Source organism: Castor canadensis, chromosome 2 (assembly GCF_047511655.1).
Source record: "Castor canadensis chromosome 2, mCasCan1.hap1v2, whole genome shotgun sequence".
NCBI classification, from domain to species: Eukaryota; Metazoa; Chordata; class Mammalia; order Rodentia; family Castoridae; genus Castor; species Castor canadensis.
Window position 1 is genome coordinate 178625186 of NC_133387.1, and position 20100 is coordinate 178645285.

General features: G+C 47.1%; 1 protein-coding gene across 3 annotated transcripts in view; it reads right to left on the reverse strand.

Moving 5' to 3' along the window:
- Window positions 1-20100, reverse strand: part of Gramd1b (GRAM domain containing 1B) — a 168300-nt gene that overhangs the window by 21565 nt on the left and 126635 nt on the right. For 2 of the 3 annotated variants that reach the window (XM_074066504.1, XM_020181582.2), the window contains exons 4-10: window positions 18072-18092; window positions 8504-8588; window positions 7967-8070; window positions 7016-7111; window positions 5552-5632; window positions 2472-2587; window positions 493-649 (exon numbers count right to left, since the gene is read on the reverse strand). In XM_074066504.1, the coding sequence (XP_073922605.1) occupies window positions 493-649; window positions 2472-2587; window positions 5552-5632; window positions 7016-7111; window positions 7967-8070; window positions 8504-8588; window positions 18072-18092 (660 nt within the window). Of the gene's footprint in view, window positions 1-492; window positions 650-2471; window positions 2588-5551; window positions 5633-7015; window positions 7112-7966; window positions 8071-8503; window positions 8589-11433; window positions 17985-18071; window positions 18093-20100 lie in introns of those variants that run through there. The other variant, XM_074066505.1, reaches the window with a different exon arrangement.

Here is a 20100-nt window from a genome sequence, read left to right on the forward strand (position 1 = left end):
GAGGTCCTCTTAGATATAGTTGTAACTTCCATAAAGTCTAGCACAGTGGGAGAATAAACCACAGAGGAACTCAATAAATACTAATCAAATGGGCTAATAAACAATGAACAGTTCTATATTCATACATGACCTCGACTTCAGCTCAAGGAGGTGGAAAAAAAAAAAGAGCCAGAATCGTTCTTCACCAGACTGGCTGATCTGGAGAAGCCCAAAAAGGGCCAAGTTCACAAGTAGACTTGGAATAGTTTTAATTTTCTCAGAAGTCAAACCAAATCATGTAACCCATACACCTAGAATCCAGCTCTGAACCCTGGACTACACCTCTAGAGCACATAGAGCCCATGTTCTCTAGGACTCCTCCTGAAACAAGCTGCCAACAATGGAACTTTCCTTCCACCGCCTTCTAGGTTGAGCTCCTATGGTGTTAACTAAGTTAGGAGACACTGGCCACTGGACAAGGTTGGGGACATGCCCAGGACTTATTGCCTATACCGAGACAGGGGCTTCGCTGCTCCCAGTAGAGGTCAGTGTGCTGTTGGTGATGGATTTCTTGGGCAGCTGTGGGCTGGCATCTGGCTTGGTCTCTATGCTGCTTTTGGATGAGCTGTCATTCACTTCATTCTCTTCCACAGGGATCTCTTCACAGTAGCTAGAGAAGACCCCAGTGAGCCCACATTAGTCTCAATGATCAGATCTCCTTCTAAGACCCTCAGACTTGTCTATCCATCCAAAACTATGGGGGTTCCTGCTTCCTTGCTTTGTAAGCAATCTTCCTCTAATATCTTCCTTTATATCTGCTCCCCACATTGTTTTCCTGAAACCTCCCTATCTCACCCCACCTCTCCCTAACCCCCATGTAAGAATTCTCCCTCCAATAACTTTTCTAGGCACCCCTCCTTAGATTTATCCCTACCTAAATATGACCATTATTCATCTTATCCTACTCTTTAGCCTTTGGATCCCATCCCATCCCGACCACTTGAACTGAACATCTGGGTTCTGAGCATATATTCTGTTCCCAAAGGTTAACTAAGATAGGCTTCTGGATATAAGTACTCCCTCAGTGGTATTGCCCAAATTCTGGATCAAAACTAATAAACTTCTCTGCATTCTACACCCAAGAGTAGAATTTCCCTGTGATGAAGGTGGGTGCCACCACAGCTTTCCCACCAGGGAGAAATTATCATCCTTATAGTCATTATTGGAACCAACATCTGATTTGTACTTCACAAATCATCTGAATGCATAACAGCTCTGGTAAATCATTATGTACATTTTACAGATAATCAAATAGGTTTTATCAGAGGTTATATGACTCCACTATTACACATCAGCATTTGTCATCAAGCCCAGGTCTAAGTACCACACACTTACATTTAGTCCTCTAGCTTCTCTCTCCTCCCCCAGCCTCTACCTACCTTTCCAATCTCAAGTATGCTTAGTGTCGGTCAACTCCCAGCCCGCATCTTTCCTAACCCACCAACAGTGTGGGATACTGGGATAGTCCCTTCTTCTTAACTTCTTCCTGATCTTGGTTTCCAGGATATGAAACTCTCCTAGCATTCCTCCTGCCCCATTGGATGCTCTTTCAAGATCTCTTTTACTGTTTCTTCCTTTCATTGAGTTCTCCCAAGTCCACTCCTTCAACTTCCTTTCATGTTTAGTCAGTCACTTGGATGTTCTGGCCAATCCTCTGGTTATCCACTAATAACTTCCAAGTTTACTAGAGAAAACTAGCCCAGTTTTCTGAGTGAACTCCACACTCATTCCCAAATGTCTACTTGACCTCTCTACTTGGCTAACAGGCACCTCAATCTCACTTTGGCAAAACCAACCTCCTATCTTCCCCAAAACTTTTCTGCATAAAGTATTACCCATCTCAATTTGGAACCACTCCAGTCTTAGGTTGGTAAAACCAACCTAAAAGCTACCTCTGGTTCCTTTCTGATCCATCAGCAAATCTCTCAAAATATATTCAGGAACTAACCATTTATTGCCATTTCTACTGTAAGCTTCCTGATCCAAACCATCATCATCTCTCATTTAAATTATCTCAATTACTCAACAGCCTTTTTATGGGTCTCTCTGCTTCTGCCCTGTTCCCCTTCAGTGTATTGCCAACAGAGAAGTCATAATGATCCTGTTAAAATGTTCAGTTAGACTTATCAACTATCTACTCCAAATCTTCCCATTCCATTCAAAGTAAAATCCAGTCATCATGTTGGCCAAAAAGCTATCAATCCCTCACCCCTTGACTTCCTGGCCTCATCTCCAACCACTTCCCCTTGCTCACTCTGCAGCCATACAGGCCTGCTTGCTACTCCATTGATATAAGAGCTCTTCCCACAGGAGGCCATGGTTTCCTCCTTCATTTCCTTCAGGGCCCTACTCAGATGTCATTTTCCCACTGATATCCTCACTGTCATATTCTGCCCTGGGTTCCCTGGGCAGCCCACCTCAACCTCACTCACCCCATTGTGTTGAAGTCATCGTCCGGGGGCACATAGTCCTCATCATCACTGGTCAGGCCCAGCTCATTCCCATAGCACTGGTGGACAAAGTGCCAGAGCTCCTTGGGACACAGGGGCTGCAGGGGTGAAGAGGAACAACTCTGACCCTTCCTCTTTTGAGTACCCCCATTTTGCACATAGGCACAGAGCCAGGCTGGCTCCCCTGGAGGTGGAAGCCAGGCCACTCTTTCCCTAGTGGAGCAAAAAGAGAGTGACCACCTCCATGACAACCTCAGGGGTCTCAGAAAGATGCCAATCTCCTGCCTAGGAATCAGATTTCAGCAAAGCCAGAAATGTAGTCCTTCCTTGCCTGATCCCTCAACAGAGGTTTATAGAACAGGATGAACTGACCCCTTGAGGGTGGTAACTGTTCCAACATGAACTCCTATTGATGGGATCCAGCATTAAATGGAATAAACTAATGTATACTTTGGAGTCAAGGTGATCTCTGAGCTCTTGACTTGGACTCTGTGAGCATTCAGAAGTCTTCTGACCCAGTCTCCTACTGACCACAGAAATCTTCTGTATTAAACATGGCCATGAAGGCCCTACAGGGTCACTTCTAAGAATGACATCAGACTTCAGATGTGGCCTGTTCCATAGTTAGGCCACTCCTCTTTTAGAAAGAATCCTATACCCTAATACTTTAAGGAGCCTTAAATATCATCTCATCTAGCCCTCTCCTGATTACCTTAATACTTCATTCCTTATTCTGAAATTCAGTCAGTTTGCCTACAGTTCTATACATTAGTCATAGTTGTTGCTGCTGTTCTTAACTCCATTGAGTGTCTATGTGTCCTCCTTAAAAGCACTGTCCTAACAAAAGATAGTTCTTTGGCCAGGTGTGATAGTACTTGCTTATGACCCCAGCAACTTGAAATGCAGACATAGGAGAGTCACATTTGGAGGCCAGAGTTAGGGAGACCCTATCTCAAAAAATAAGGTGGGAGGGGTGGGGCTCAGGCCTGTGGTTCCAGCTATCTGGGAGGCGGAACTAGGAGGACTGTGGTCCAAGAACATCCCAGGCCAAATCAAGAGAACTTAACTGAAAAACAAACTAAAGCAAAAAGGGCTGGGGCATGGTACAAGTAGTAGAGCACATGCCTAGCAAAAGCAAGTCTCTTCGTTCAAGCACAGTACACACACTATACACACACACACACACACACACACACACACACACACACACACTAGTTCTCATGGTGTTCAGTTTCTGAAGAGAGGTAATAGAGTGTCAAAGAGGTTGGAACCATGACTGAGTCTCATATGTATGTTAAAAAAGAGGGCAAAAGCACTAATAAAAACAGAAGCAATTAATAACTTAAAAAAAAAAATCAAACCTAAGGAATGCTTATACCATTAGACTTCATAAAGAATCTGTGAACTCCCCAAGCCCATGCTATTTTTAAAGATATGGTTAAGAAGCAGGCAGGTGGCAGGACAGTATGAGCTAGCATTCCAGTTTTCTGACTGAGGAGAACCACCTGGAATGGCAATTCTGGTTTGGGGTGGTAGCTCTCTCTGAGGCCTGAGAGAAGCATCCTTCTCCTTTATCTGGATCTAAGCTCCTATCTCCAGCCATCAGAGGCATTCTTCACCCTGCCTAGGACACAGCTACCTTCTGCTGAACCCTATCCTAATCTGCTTCACTGTTCGTCTTTTCCATTCTGCCTTCCCTGACCAGTTCCACCTGGCTCAGTTGGTCTCACTCTAGTCAGGACAAGCACAACAAGCAGAGCCTCATCATCACACAAAATTTGTAACAATTACTTTGTGATGCATTTGGGAGCCAAATGGATATTATTTCTTATTTAGAAATGATAGTAGTTGTGAGCTAAAAATCCAAACCTTCCAGTGGAGACTCAAACATATTATCATTTTCCTAATAGCTAATAAAGGCAGGAGATCTCAGTTCAAAGAAAGCTATTAAAATTTATATTGGCGCTACAGACCCTCAGAGTAGAAGAAACTCTAAAATATTAAATTTACTCATTTTCCTTCGGAGAGTAATTAGTTTGGGCTAGAGACAAGACAGATAGATGCATATAGGCAAATATACACATGTAAATCATATTTATATGTTAACCTTGAGGAAGCAAATCACATATATAGGGTTTTTGTTTTTTTTTTTTCTCCCTTATGTTTCTTTCTCTGGCTTAGAGAGTTTTTCAACACCTAAGTGCACCGGAGTGGGAACTCTGTAAGGGCAGGGACCATGATGCACCATCTGTGTCTCTTCCCAGTGTAACCCAAACACTCTAATTGTGTATTGGTAGCCATCTCAGCTGAATTTTCTTACAGTCAGCGTTACTGACTGTTGTGGAAGATCCCAGGGTTACAAATTCCTAGAGACAAAAACCAACTCATTCATATGCAATCAACCAATCTGAAGTCTATGATCATCAGCTACTCCTCTCTCTAACTCCACCCTAATTACCCCAAGGCCAAGTACCAGGCAAGTGGACTCTAAATCCTGCTGAAATTATTCACAGCAACCCTGCATGGCTTGCTTACCATGTGCTCCCATTCCTTCCCACAAAACCAGAGTGAAGATTCTTGCCCACTGTCTCCCATGCTTCCTCTGCCCCCTGACCAATCTTGGTGCTCCCCATGTGGCCTGGCATTCTGGGCTTCTTGTTTCTAGGGATCTGCAAATACAAGACTTTGTACTTCATGACAGTCATTTCTTCTTCCATGACAATCCTTTCTGTGGCTACATGTTTTGCCACACCTGGGTAACGCAAATCTGGGTGCATTTTAAAACAGTAAAACTCAAGTGCCTATAGTCACTTTAGGTGCTTTACTCCTGGCTTTCTCATGAGAGGTTATACTCCTTTCAGGACCTAGGTCAATAATATCAGTGGGAGAATCAGTCCTTCATCCAAGTCTGGGGTATTTTCAGACCAAGAGAAGATATAGGCTCCTTTGGAGTTAGCCAGTGCCACAGGAAAAGCAAGCTTTCCATGGGAAGGCATCCATGTGGGAAGAAAATTACGGGTGGATGCAGCTGAGTCTAAAGGACATAGCTGGACCACACTTACCTTTTCAAGGAGAGCATTCTGCCAGAGCCGGAACATCATCATGTACGTCCTATCCCGGGCCCCAAACGAGGTGAAAAAGTGCTAGATTGCAAGAGAAAACGGCAAGAAACATCGTTAAGACTTACAATATGCTGGGGTTGCAGCTCAGTGGTACGGCACCTGCCTAGTCCTTGTGAGGACCTGAGTTCAATCCACAGCACCACCAATTAAAGACAATGATTTTATCCTCAAATATGACTAACTCTCAGTTATATGAGATCAGCACACAGAGACTTTAATGATGGGGGTCAGCATAGTAGGGGCCTAGGTAGCTGGGACCTCTATGTCCCCACTGTAACCAAGTCCTTTAAATTTTCTTATCCATACTTTCAGTGCTTTTCTCTGACCAAGTGCTTTTCTCTCTGGTATGCAACTGCCACCTCCATAAAAAATGTCCTTCACCCACTTACTGAAACTAAGTAAGCGGTGAGCTCAGAAACAGCCTAAAGGGAAGGAAAAGACAAACCCAGCAACCCATCAACTATTTCAATTCATTCAACTAGTATCTGAATACTAATATGTGCTAGGCACTATTCTGTATGTTTAGGGTAGAAGATGGTACAAAACAGAAAAAGACTCTGCTCTTATAGGGTTTACCCATTAGTGAGGATCTCTTATAACATACAGGAAGAAAGTGACAGAAGACCAGACTTCACTGCACACCTACTAGGCACTTGACAAGTGCTATTTCATTTAAACCACCCAAAAAGCCATAGACAATAAACAAAGCTGCTAATAACTACTAACAAGCTAGTGAGGTTAGGCAACTTGCATAATCACAAAACAGAATTCAAACCAAAGCCTGATTTGACCCCAGAATCCCATGGTTCCTGTCACTGAACTGCCTGCATCCATAGGAAAAGTAGACCATGTTAACAGCAGACACCTCTAGCCATGAACCTATTAGCCTTCAGACTCTGGCTATAGGCCAAAAATAACTGATTTCCCTCTCCCCAGTTTTATTTACCATATTCTTTCCATGTGGATAGGGAAAATCCATTTCCGATCAGATTCTTCATTCTTAAGACATAATCGGCTGTGTTGATAAGTAATGATGACTGCTTAGAGCTGTGTAATTATTTACAATTTAGTACTTTCAAATATGTGATGTGATTTCAAGACTGTTTAAATAGGTATTGCTAGGTCTATTTTACCTATGAAAGCTCAGAAAGATTATCTAACATGCCTATAGTCACAAGACTCACTCAGGTGTTCTGGCTCCAAGTCCAACATTCTGCCATGCCACCCTCACTGCTGCTCACCAGGAAGTGATTCCTGGAATCTATGTCCACTTTCTGCTCCCTACCCTAACCCCATCAGCCTCCAAATTAATAAAAATTTAAAGACAGAAATACAAGAGTAGAGTAAGTAGGGAGTGGAGTGTGCGGGGTGGGTGGATAGAAAGAAGAATTTGACTCCATTTACCTTTTCTGAGTCAGTGCAAACTTGGATGGCATTAGGAATGAGGCGAGCTGTTTTTTCTTTAGTCATGGAGCAGATGTCTTTCAAACGGACTGTCAGCTGGCATCCCCATGGGAACAGAGAATGGATAACAAGAGGAGGAATTAGTAGTCAGGCAAAGAGTATTCATGTGGTATCAGTGGAGAAAGAAGAAATCAGATTACAGTTCCTATATCTAACCCTGGATAGGACCAGCATTGAGATCCATCTGGTTTATTCTCTTATATCACCCACCACTATGTAGAGACTGAGCCTCTTCCACAGCAGAGGGTGTTGGATTCTTGATACAGTAAGCTTTCTTTCTCATTTGTACTGTCTGTTGAATGCGCAGAGGTCCTATTATTTTTTGCCACTTAAAGAAACAGAACATTGGTGCCAGATGGGCCCATAAAAATCATCTAGTTAATTTTTCTCTACCTTATTTTATAAGATGAAGAAGAGGCAAAGGAAGAATAGCCTAAAATCACACAGTTAACTTCAGAAAGCATGCAAGCCAGTTCCTCTGAGCCCCAAGGTCAATGGCCTTTCTACTTTACTATGCCTCACTGTGCAGGAACTCATGCCAAATAATTTCCTGCACTTGCCAAAAGCAAATGCTCTTCATACTCTCTTCCACACCCAAGATGTGGGAGGAAAATACATGGCAGGGGAGATTCTACTATTGGGACTCCTTATGGGGTATGCGCCAAGACTCGGGCATGTGTTTGCATTAACTGTGCAAAGGCTTGGGGAGAACATAAAATCAATGAAAAAAAGAAAGTAAGGGCAGCTTGCTCAGCTATGGCCAAGGAGATAGCCCAAGGGAGCAAGTTACAGGTTATTTTTTTTAGTGGTGAGGGGAGATTGAAAACAGGGCAGCCTTGTACATAATAGGCACTGAACTACACCCCAGCTTGAGTTCCAGGTCTTCTTTACCAGAGTTTCCCAGCGGAAGATGTTGCTATAGAAGCAGATCCAATTTTCCGAGAGGTAGAGTCGGCCCTGAAGAAGAATGTCTCTTTGGAGTGCACACGAGTAATCTGTGATGAAGCAGGGCAGGGAGGCTCAGAGGCAGGAGGCATTTGCAGCATAGTAGGGCATCATCCCTCCCACCAGCACTGGGGAAGCCCAATTGCTCGTCACTGACTAGGTGTGCCAGACAGTTGAACTAGCAGCCACAGGAGTCTCTAGCATCTCAGGACAGTGAACACACAGGTGTGAAATATACTACTGCCTAAAAGCAGAATAATGAACATGGTACCAGAGGGGCCCAAGAAAATTTAACTTTTCTCCCCTCCATCCATGATCACACCAACCCCTTGCCACATGTGGCCGCATGCAGAGGTAAGTGTCCATGCTCTGGACATGTACTCTTCCAGTTCCACGGGAGATGTGCTTGGGTTGGTTCTAGGTGCAGCCTGAATGCTACCTCTGAGATTCCTGTACTTCCTCCCAGATCACCTCACCACTCACCAACAATGAGGCGCTCCGTGTCTGGAAGTTGCTTAAAGAGCTTTCTGAAGTCTTCATTTCTCTGCTTATAAGTGGGACTTAACACCTGCATGACAATGGCCAAGGCTAGATTAGGAGGATATATTCAGGTTCTGTAGGGCTAGAGGGGCAGGTTCAGGAGGAGCATTTGCTTGCCTGTAAAAGGGCTCTGCCATCACACAGCCCCTAGGAGGCCTGGTTAGCAAAGGGGGCTTAGGACGGAAAAATGGTGAGGAGAATGTGACCCTACAAGCTCTTTGTACACCACATCCATCAATGAGAAAACATCAAAATATGAAGCCAGGGCCCACATACGACTAAGAGAAAAGAAGGAGGGACACCTTCAGGGGGCTTCCTGGGACCAACCATAAGAGCTATTGCTGCTCTGCCTTCTGCCAGCAGGTAGTGAAGCAGGGGCCTGAGGGACAAACCCAGCCCTCAGCAGGACCCAGGAGAGGAAAGGGTTCAGCACATCTCTCAAAACAAGTTGCCATAACCAGCACAGTGAGCACTTAGCTGTGTGTGTGAAGCACATGACTTAAAAAAAATAAAACATAAAACATGGAACTAAAAAATCATAAAGCCCATGCTAGAAAAAGCACAAGTCGAAAATGTAAAAGCACACCTGGCACTCGAGTTCCCTCCCTATGTTCACGCGATAATCTACCAACCCTAACAGTACCAGACAGGAAACTAAGACCAAAAAGAAGCCCAGTGGTCAAGGTCACCCACATGCTGGTCAGTGGCAGATATCCAAGACAAGGCTCTTTTATCCACAACCCTTATGAGGCCAGGGGAGGAACAGAAGCTTGAGTGGGAAAACCCAGCACAGAGAAGCTGATCCTGCAACATGCTTTTTCAATCTTTTTTTTTTTTTTTGGAGGTACTGGGGCTTGAACTCAGGGCCTTCACCTTGAGCCACTCCACCAGCCCTATTTTTGTGAAAGGTTTTTCGAGATAGGGTCTTGTAAACTATTTGCCCTGGCTGGCTTCAAGCTGCGATCCTCCTGATCTCTGCCTCCTGCATAGCTAGGATTATAGGCGTGAGCCACTGGCACTAGGCTCAGAGCATACACTCTTAAAACTAAATAAAAATGAGAAAAGGTATGTAGCCATAGGCTGAGGACACCCCCAAGGGTGACACAAAAAGTACACAACCCAGGGAGACCCACACATGGGGACAGAGAGACATCTGCAGTAGACCCTATGACGCGCTGACCTACTCTGGAAGACACGGGCTGCTGACCCTGGGCCAGGAGCACATGCTTAGGACAGACTATCCTGCTGGTGGTGGTACATGGTTCCTGGACTTTTACACTCTCACCTACCTCCCTGGGAACCCACTGGCATACAGTTATGGGGGTGAGGGAAGGGCCCTTCAACTCTCCATTTTTTGGCTTTCGGTAATGCTGAATGGCCTATAAAGAAGCAGATACTATGTACACATGCGCACCATGCAATGTCCACCTGAGCTCTGGCCCAGTGGTATTTTGACTAAAAATAGAGGAATATTTTGCAAAGTTAGAGGGAGAGGAAAATGGCATGACTTTAGTCTGGGGAGGTTTTCCAAGAGAGACAGTGAAGGAGAAGGGAGAAGAGGGCAGGGTGGGGAGGAGGAGTGATCAGAGTACATTCAACCACTCGGTCTATAATTTGAATTTCAAGCTTTTGTTCTTGCCTTATTTGCAAAATAAGTTCTACTTGTAATATGTGCCTATTTACCTTCTATCATGTTATGCTGTCATAGAATTCTGTATTTCCTAAATCACCTGCCATATGTTTGAACCAGATATCAGGACCTTTGGGGTGGATATCCAGAAGCCTGCCTATCCCATGATTTCTGTAGCTAGAAAAGACCTCAGATCAGTGATCTGGTCCTTTTTATTAGCTTTAAACTAGTACCGAGATACCCAATCCACCTGGCCACTGGTTTCTCAGAATCCACACACTGGAAACCCTTGTTTAACCTCCTGACTGGTCACCACTGTGATCGCATTATGTCTAATTCACCTTCCAGAGCTGCTACTGTGCTAGCGATGAGTGAGTTGTCACCACATACCAAGCACAGGCACCATCCTGTCACATACATCATTGCATCTGACCATAGGGTGATTTTCATTATCCTATTTCACACTTGAGGAAATTGGGGCACAGAAAGGCTGAGTGACTTGTTCAAGGAGCACTGAACAGGAGCCCTGTCCATGAGCTAAGAAGGAAACAGCAGAGCTTTCCCACAAAGCACACTCTCTTATGAGAAGTTCACCTTCTTTGGGGCTCCCAACTAGTCTTCCAGTCCTGTGACAGGAACTAATAAGTTCCACCATTAGCTTGAGGAGTAGACTACTAGGTAGTAAAAACCTCCTTCAGTTAAAACTGGACATCAGGCATCTCCTATTTCTAATTCTTCACCCACATCACCCTCTCTTCCCTTGGCTTCTCGCATACATAATGAGAACACAGATATCCACAGAGATGGAAGTATACAGGAGGTCTGGCCACAATCTCCCCAGGGCAAGGCAGCTGCTCCCTTCCTCTGCTTGTGGCAGAGGAGAAAGAGGAGGTAAACCTAAAGACTCCTTACTCCAGGTTTGCACAGAAGTGCCCCAATTCTACCAGTTGTGAATGAGGATGGCAGGTCAGCCTCTCCCTTCTGGAACCCGAAGTACAGAGACACACTTGGTGGGCATGCTTGGGCTACAGCCATGCATCCTCTCTTGATGCTGGGGACCCTGGTCCTCTCCTATCCCTAGGTACTCTTAAAGCAGTGTTCTCCAAAGGTGAGCCATGGCTCACCAATTTAAAATGGCCAAAGAATTCTGACTCAAAGGTTGTCAAATCCAGAGCCAAGTGGGGCATGCAAAGGTACACAGAATTGTCACAGGGACAATTGAGAAATCAGGTCACACACTCACAGCTGGGATTTCCTCAGATCCATGCCCGCAGCAGTGTTCAGAATCAAGTTCATTGGTAAACAACTTCAAGCACCATCTCAGAGACTGGCTGTCCTGCTCCAGCAGGAGGCTCCACAGGATCCCAGACTCCATCAGAGATTCCATCACCCCCTACAGCTTCCCCTCCCAAGAGAGCCCAAGTCCAGCTTCTTGTACTCTCGACTCTCTACTGTCCTCACAGGAAGAAAACAATGGGCCTCGCCTGGACTAAACACTGAAGAGTGACCTGTGACTTCTGGAAAGAGGGTCTGCGAGACCCTTGTTGATGTCTCTTCACCTCCCAAATCTGTGTTTCCAGTGCAAAATCCCACAAATGAGACGATGTGATCAGTATAGTTCTCAGGACCGGCTGGCCAGACAGTCTCCCATAGCTGGACTCTGCTTTGTACTTCTTGGCTGGTCTCTGTGCTGGGGGCAGCCCAGAGGGATGTGGCCATTCACCTCCTTCTCCTGGTCAGTACAGACTGTTACCCAAAGAGCCCAGATGCAGCCAGAAGATGCAGACACACCAGGCACAGAAAGCTGGCTGAGAATAGCTGAGGCCTCAGGTGGACAGGCAAACTTCACAGGAAGAAGATGGCCTACAGCTGGGTCCAGACGCCTAGACCTCCTGGCTGGCTACTCACATATACCAGAACGATTCATCAGAAGCTCCAGAAAGGCACTTGAAGGCCTCACTCCCCAGGCCTGATCTGTCCCATGAACTGGCACATTTAAATAACGTGCCCTCTCTACCCGGGGCAGGCCCAGCTGCTGTGACTCATATCTCTCACCCAGGCAGAGCAGCCACCACTAAGCGACCGCACAGGGCCTGCACTCACCCCCACCCCTGCACACACCCCTTTTTCCTCTAGACCGTGCTCCTTTCAGCTGGCCAGCAAATGACTTCTTTGTTAAGAGTCACCGAGGCAGGAGGAGGAGGGAGGGAGGCAAGGCGGGTAGGCGGGTAGGGCAAAAGTCCTGCACATGCTTCTAGTTACAGGATCTGGGTGATGGTCCTGGCCAACGTCCTGCAGTAACCCCTGGCCTAGGCTGGCCTCCCCAGCAGATGTTTCCTGCAATGGAAAGTTGCAGGCCACGGTTCCAAGTAGGGGGAGAGGGAAAAGGAGAGGGAGGTGCCAAGGGCACCGCTGTTATGATGAAATCTGAAATTTGAGACTCAAATGGCCAGGGACTTCTTGAGACACACTCTCCCTTCGCTGACCCATCCATCCAGCAATTTCCCTGTAGCAGCAGTAGCAGCAGGCTTGGGAGTTTGACAACTGGTCTGGTCTCAGATGTGCTGTCGGGGAGAAGTTGAGATTGACACCTTTGGGGCCTGTCTGAAGTACCTCCTACCTTTTCAAGAACCCTGCGACACCTTCAGCAGGGTGAAGGGATCAAGGAGGGGGATGAAGACCAAATGGATTCCCAGACAGATGCTCAGACTTTGAGGGCTAAGAGCAGAGAATCTGGCTCCTGGTCAGCCAAATAGAGAGAAGGAAAAAATGGGAGCCAGTCCAATGGGGTCAAGAAAGTCTCCAAACAGGAATGAGACAGCAGTAGGGCTGGGAAGATGTAGTCTCCCAGGAAATGTCTGACCCTTGAAACAAATGAGGCAGCTTACTTACCCTCTCCAGCAAGGTCACCTTAACAAGGCCACCCAAAAGTCTTGGGCCTGTACCTGAAGACTATCCCTCTGTCCTAGGTGTCTCAAAAATTTGATATAGTACCACTCAAACTTTAGCATATTTAAAAAATATCCAATGAACACATTAAGTACAGACTCCTGGACAATTCTCTCAAACAGACAGTAAAATAGAGGAAGAAGAGCTGAGTCCTTCCCCAAACCCTCTTCTAACAATCTCCTCTGACCTTCTCTCCAGGGACACCCCGACTCAGTCACTGTCTCCATTCACCCTGCCATGTAACCTACTCCATTGTACTACCATCTCCCCCAAGGAAGGATCCACACCTCAAACAGTTTCATATCTTATATATTTAGCATGATGGGTTCCAAGAATCAGGAACCCAAATGGATGCATTCCTTATGGACCTTTCCAAATGTTCCTATCAACACCGGATCTTATGTGTATACCTGCACACATACATGCAGTGATCCCTGATTTCTATGCCTGTTTTCTCAGAGCCCAGCATCTGTTCCCCCACTCTGTCTAACAAACAGTCCAGCTTCTCTCTGATCTGCAAGTCAGCCCTATTCACAGCACTGGCATAGATCAATGCAGCAATTCTATTTTCTAGGGTGACAAGAATGTCTCTCTTCAGGGCCACATAAAACCTGCAAGATACAGGCATAGATATACAGGAGGCAGTTAATTCCCTGGAAACATGTGAGCACAGGCCATTGATACAGGCCAAATGAGAAGATGACTGTTTGGGTGACATAGAGACAGTATCCACCCAGAAAGATAAAGCCCTGGGAGATGAGTCTCTGTCTGCATCAGCCTTTGTCTCCTCCACCTCCTCACCAAGGGCTGGGCAGGGCAGGGTAGGGCCAGAGCCTGAGCAGGGGAAACTGGCCTTGTGCTAAACATTAACTCTATGGCAAACATTAGGTGCTGGGACCAAGTGGTACCCCCTCCCAGGGTTCAGCAGGAAGGAGAGGGCGGGAGAGCCCAGAGGGAGAAAAATGGATTTCTGTAGAGCATTAACCTCACCTAGGAAGAAATCAGTTACTATCCACAAAGGAAATCCTGGTGCTTCAACCAAATCCGGTAGGTGAAAGAGGGCAGGGGACAGTGACTGAGTATGCAGTGGTGGGCATGAGTACAATGTGAGAAGGGGAGGGACCTGGAGAGGAGTCTTATCAAGAGAGGCCAGACCACTCTGGAAAGAGTTAAAGATGGGCTTTTCAGAGGAATAGGAATCAGGAAGACTCTTCAGATTAATGGGTAAATTACAGAAGGGAGATGGACAGAGGTAAAGGAAAAAGGGTAGTCCCTTGGGAAAAGAGCTGGCTGCCGGGCTTGTCACATTCTCCACTGCCCCTAACCCCTACACCTGCAATTTCATTCCTACAAAGCTTTGTTCTTCTATTTCCAAACTTATTCCACCTGGACTTACTTGGTTATTCCATAGGATGGCCACTTACCCTCCCTGCCCTCCATAAAGCCTGCATCCCTCACGGGGAAGAGCATCAAGCAACTTGGTGCTAAGTTCCTGGCAGCTGCCTTGGACTAGGCTACTTCCCTGGGTCTTCATGGAGCTAGCTGATACCCAGGAATGAGACAAGGCAGAGGAGGGTATATCTGCCCAACTGAGGCACAGTAAGACCTCTATGACCCTGAATAAGCTCACTAGGCCCAAAAGGAATCATATCCAGAGAGGCAGAATATACCCGCTCCTTGCCCCTCAGGCCCTGACCTGGTCACTCTCAATTTTACCCATGGTCTCTTCCTGAAGGCAAAGCCCTGTCTCTGCTGATCCCTCCCCCAGGGCTGAAGGCTTTGCTCAATAAAATTAAGGTGGTAAACTGTGGGAGAGAAGGAGCAGATGAAACCTGGCCCCAGAGCAGCTGTGTGACATGGTCTTTCAACCCCAACCTTGACCTCATGCTTTCCCTCTCCAGCCTCTCCATGTGTCCCTTGGGTCCAACCATTTCCCTTCGTGTGGCCCACTCTTTAGATCAAAGATGTCTGTTGATATGCTGACAGTTCCTCCATGGCTGACCATAGTGAACTGCTTGTCTTCTACAGGCAGGTTACAGGAGAGATGGAAGGCTGGGTTGAGCAGGAAGGAGGTGCGTAGGCTTCCTCTCACATCAGACACAGGCCACTCAAATAGGCCTCAGATTCTCTTGCAATGGTCAGCACTCTGCAAGAGATCTAACTGGATTACAAAGGCTCTACCTATCTGAAGGATGTCCCATGCCATGATGGAGCCTAAGGCATCAGAATAGCTGGACAGCTGACACAGGTATCAGGAGAGATTAGAAAGAGCACTGTCAGAAGGGGAGATAGGATTCTTCCAGCCAACACAGGTCAAAGCCACAGGGGTAAGGCAGAGGCCTCCCAGTGGAACACAGTGAACTTGGGGAATGGTGCGAGAGAGTAAGGGTATTCATCCAAAGTCCACCTTGATGATGTGTCAAAACATAAAAGCGTAACCCATGTGCGGTACCCTGAAAGAGAAAGGTACCCAGCTGCTCTAGAGCCAGGGCGTTGGAACAGTAGTGCCATAAGCCTCTGTCCACTGGATAGAGCCTATATCCACCAGGCCATAGCTTCCCTGTTTCACCCAATGAAATTGTGCCTAGAAGTCCTCCATGCTTGGGCCAGTATCCAGCTGTAAATGTGCTGGCACTATCTAAGTAGGTCTACAGAGTGGACTTCTGTGGTGTTGGATACACCATCCTGCTAACTCCACAGATACCTGGCCATGGAAAACTGAGTTGGGGTGCCCATCTTGGCCCCAGGTAGATAGCAGGGTTCTAACCTGCCTCCCAAGCCTATTTTTGGTACTAGTTTTCACTAACCTCTCCACTGTGGACGTTACTAATCAGTAATCCTCCACAAGTGCTATCTCTCATAATGGAAACACATGAAGGAAAAACAGAAAGAAAACAAAACAAGAGGTAAGCAACTGTGCAAGCTCTAAGTATGCCTCCTGGCACTTGCAGCTTGGGCAGTTGGAGGCCCCTTGTTGCCTGTCAGCTTCTGTGTCTTCCTACATCCATCTGCCATTCCTATTTCCCTTCTCCATGTTCATTCCTTTCTGCTTCCTGCACCAAGAATGCTACAGTAGATGTTTAACAGGACCAGGAAGAGGGCAGCACTGAGTCACGTAGGACAGACAGCAGGAGCCAATTAGCTGGCTGAGAAAGGCAGAGGCAGTTTTCCTGGATGACGATTTGAAGAACCAATGAGGTTCTGCTGCATCGCCTCTCTGACTGGAAGTGGAACTGGAGAGGAACCAGTGCTCCACCATGCTTGGTTCCTGTAGAGTTATGGGAACCTTTGACTTCTGGGTTTGCTGGGTACAGCTGGTCCATCCCCTTCCTCCCAGTCTGTCACTGGGATGAGTATTTAGATGCCAGATCTTCTGTGTAGGGCTGAGGGAGGATGTGGAGGTGAAAGGGGTGGAGGAATCAGCAAGAAAAGCAAGCCAGCAGAAAGAATGGAGAAAGGTTTTCATTGTCTAATAGAGCTGTTGTCTAGGGCTGTTGTCGTGTGCTTCCTGTTCCTCTTTGGGGAGGAGGCACTAATTCGGGCAATGCCACTCAAAAAGGAATTATTAGGTAAAGGATGCTGGAGATCTTGAAACAGCCAGGCCAGGGATAACTGCCAAGGACAGCCCTCCTTCTTCTTCCTCTCCCCCACAGACCAGAGCTTCTCCCTGCTCCAGGATGTGAACTCTGAGCAGCCAGGGAAGGCCAGAAGCCAGGGGACTCCCCTGTACATCAAGGGGAAGAAGCAGGCATGAGGGGGCAAAGTCCAGTTTCTTTCCCATCCCAGGACATCTTAACCCTCAACTCCCTCCTATCAGCATGTAGGGTGATGGGTAGGGCTAAGGCTGGCAGATTAATCAAGAGCACACAGAATGGGCAGGCACCAAGCAGTAGTTTGTGGGAAGCCAAAGGCTGTGGGCATATACCAAACAAGTGCTTGCACATACTGTCCACAAGGGTGATGTGGACCCACAGTTCCACATCAAATGCAAGCCCTTCCCTAACCCTAACCCTTCCCCCTCCTCCTTCCAACTCTTGTCATTCACAGCCACCTTCCCAACAGCTTCTCCATGTCCAGGCCTCCTGCTGGAGCAGAACCTGGTATAAGAGGAAGGGGAAAGATGGAATTCCTGTGATCAGTCATGAGTGAAGATGTAGGCTCAGAGATAGGACAATAGGGTCTGAAGTCAGGCCATAGTGCTAATCGCCAGCCCACACAACACACTGGGCAGTCCCAGAGCACAGAGCACACCCAGCTGGGGCCAGCTGAGAGACTTCAGGGGAAGAGTTCAGAGTTCCACAATCCAGGCTATGTGATCAAGGGAATGTGGCCTTTGCAGGGACTGCTTACTCTACAGCCTCTTTCTGGGTATGGAGCAGTAGAGAAGTGCCACCATGATTGACCCAGGGGCAGTGGATGTCTTCTAGAAGGAGTGTACTTTGGGTGTTACTGAGAAGATTCCTGGGGCAGAAGTCAAACCCCATTACATGTGGACAACCTCTCAACTAATGCAGGAAAGTCTTTCAGCTACACACCCCACCCCCAAGATTTCTTGGTTAACAGGTAGAAACTCTGGCCCTAAGTTCACACCCCAAGGCTATCCTAGTCCCAGTATTCTGTCTGGCCTTGAAATGGCCCATCCTTCCTGACTGCTCTCCTCTTTAGAGAAAGAAGGACCTTTCTAGTACTTTAGGTGAGGTAGGGGATGGAGTGGACCATGTTCTTCCTGGATCACATCTTCCCTCACCAGAGCTGTCCTATCCTACTACACAGGACAATTGCTGTATCTGGTGTGGGAACAGAGGAGGTTACTAAGAGGAAAAGCTCATGGGGGAGCCAAATTGCACTCCACACCTCTCCCTCCCCCTGCCCACCTCCATTCCCCCACCCTCTTCACATGTACCCAACAACAAGAGAAACAGGAATACTTACATTGTACCAACTCTGGCTTTTCTGAAAAGACAAAATGAAAGAGAAGATGAAATTAGAGAATATTCTGGGTGTGGCCTGAGTGTTCCTGGCTCCAGAGGAAAGGTGACACAGACAGCAGAGGGTGGGCAGGGAGGAGGAATCCAAATGCAGCTGAATGCTTCCCATGTTGCTGCCCAGGAGGGTCCCTCTTTTCTCAACACAGCTCCAGAAAGGGGGCCCAGGGAGCAGTCCATGCTGGAAGCCCCACCACGGTTAGAACAGTTGGGGAGGCAGGCAGCAGCAGCACCAGCTAGCGCTCAACTGGAAGGGAGTCAGAGCCCCATCAAGAAGTTTCACTGATGGGCGTGCAGGATGCGCATTAGGCATCCAAGACCCAGTCCCCAAATGGGCTCTGATCAGAAGCCAAGTACAGAAGCAGACCAACCCAGCCTTCTACTCCAAGTGAGCCCCTATAGAAGGCAGGGAAGTAAAGGGACTGCTCTCCAACAGTGCTCTGAGATAGCAAGTGAGTAAATTCCTTGTTCTGTCCCAACAACTGGCTGATCTGAGCACAACAATGGTTGGGATTCTGCATTGGGGAGAGGTCGAGGCATGTTCATTTCTAAAGGTCCTTTCTAACCCCACGGGGTCATAATTCAGTATCATCAAAACCGTACTCCACCCCAGCTCCAGAACTGGGAAGTTCTCCACTCCCATTCTCCCCAGAAGAATGGGATCTGAGAAGCTCGTAGGGAATAAGAGGATGGCTAGATTGTGCTTTATCTGTCTCTAACCTCTACTGACAGAAGTCCTCTATGTACATTCCACTTGAACAATAGAAACTCCACCTGCATTCCAACCACCTCAACCATAGCAGGTGAGGATCCTGTGCACAATCAGCAACCTTTATCCCCTCCACCTGGTGTGAAGAGGCCAACTCCTAAGGGCAGAATCATCTCAGCATGTGTGTTGTGCATCTGTCTGGCAGGGTGGAGATAACTGTGGACCAGTATGGGTACCTATGACCACGGTAGTGACTAGACGGTCATGGGATTTTATCTCCCCTCACTTGGCTCTTTCTTTCTACCAGAGGAACTTTGCAGTCACCTGGCTCATTGCTTTGAAGGTTACATGAGTCATCAGAGAGGCCAGAAGCTGACAGCTGAGGGAAGTTGGGTATAACTGTACTGCCTCTGAGCAATTTCACTTTCACCTTGACCTCTCTGGCCAGATTGTGGCCGTGGCAGCAGACGGCTTGGCTGCCGCTGAACCCTACTCTGCAAGGGTTCTCCATGGGAATTCTCCCCAAAAAAAGCTATCACTGTGGTCTAATTTGGAAGTCACATTCTCCAACCAGAGTGTCACCCCTTCCTCCAAGCCAGAGGTCTTAGCAGGTAAAAGTCCACTTATTCAAGACCAAGTATTTCCTCATGGAGGGAGTGTGGCCACATAGGAATCCTGGATCTGGTAATTCTGAGCACCTCCTCTAAGGCTGGCATATATGTCAGGAGCACCTCCATGTCTGGAAGAGGGTGGATGAGGCAATATGCAGGTAGCATGTAACTGGATCTGCACCTCTGGATGTCTTACCCTGACTCTGAGGTGACAGGGCATGAGGCTGTGAAAGTGTCCATTAAAACCCTTCCCAGTGGTAGAAAAGTGCTCTCTGGGAGCTACTGCCTCACCTGTCCCACCGCTTCCTCCTACTTCATTAAACCCAAACCAGGACATCAGACATCTGCTTCACAGGTGAGAAAAACCTCTATTGCCCACACCCTAGCACTTCTTCCTTTGTTGTGGGATGAGCTCTCTGATACCTCTGTGTCTATTTTGTAAATAGTGGGTTAATATAAACATATCCTTAAAAAAATGCAAAATGCACTATCTAGAGTAGACATCTGCCCCTAAACAGCTAGCTCTGAGCAGCTTCTTATAAGCCCCCACTGAGGGTGCCTCTAGAACAAATAAGCACCCATACCGCTAGTAAAATTCACACTGACCTCCCCCACCAAGACTGCCCACCATGGCCAGGAGTCCTTGAACCTTAATC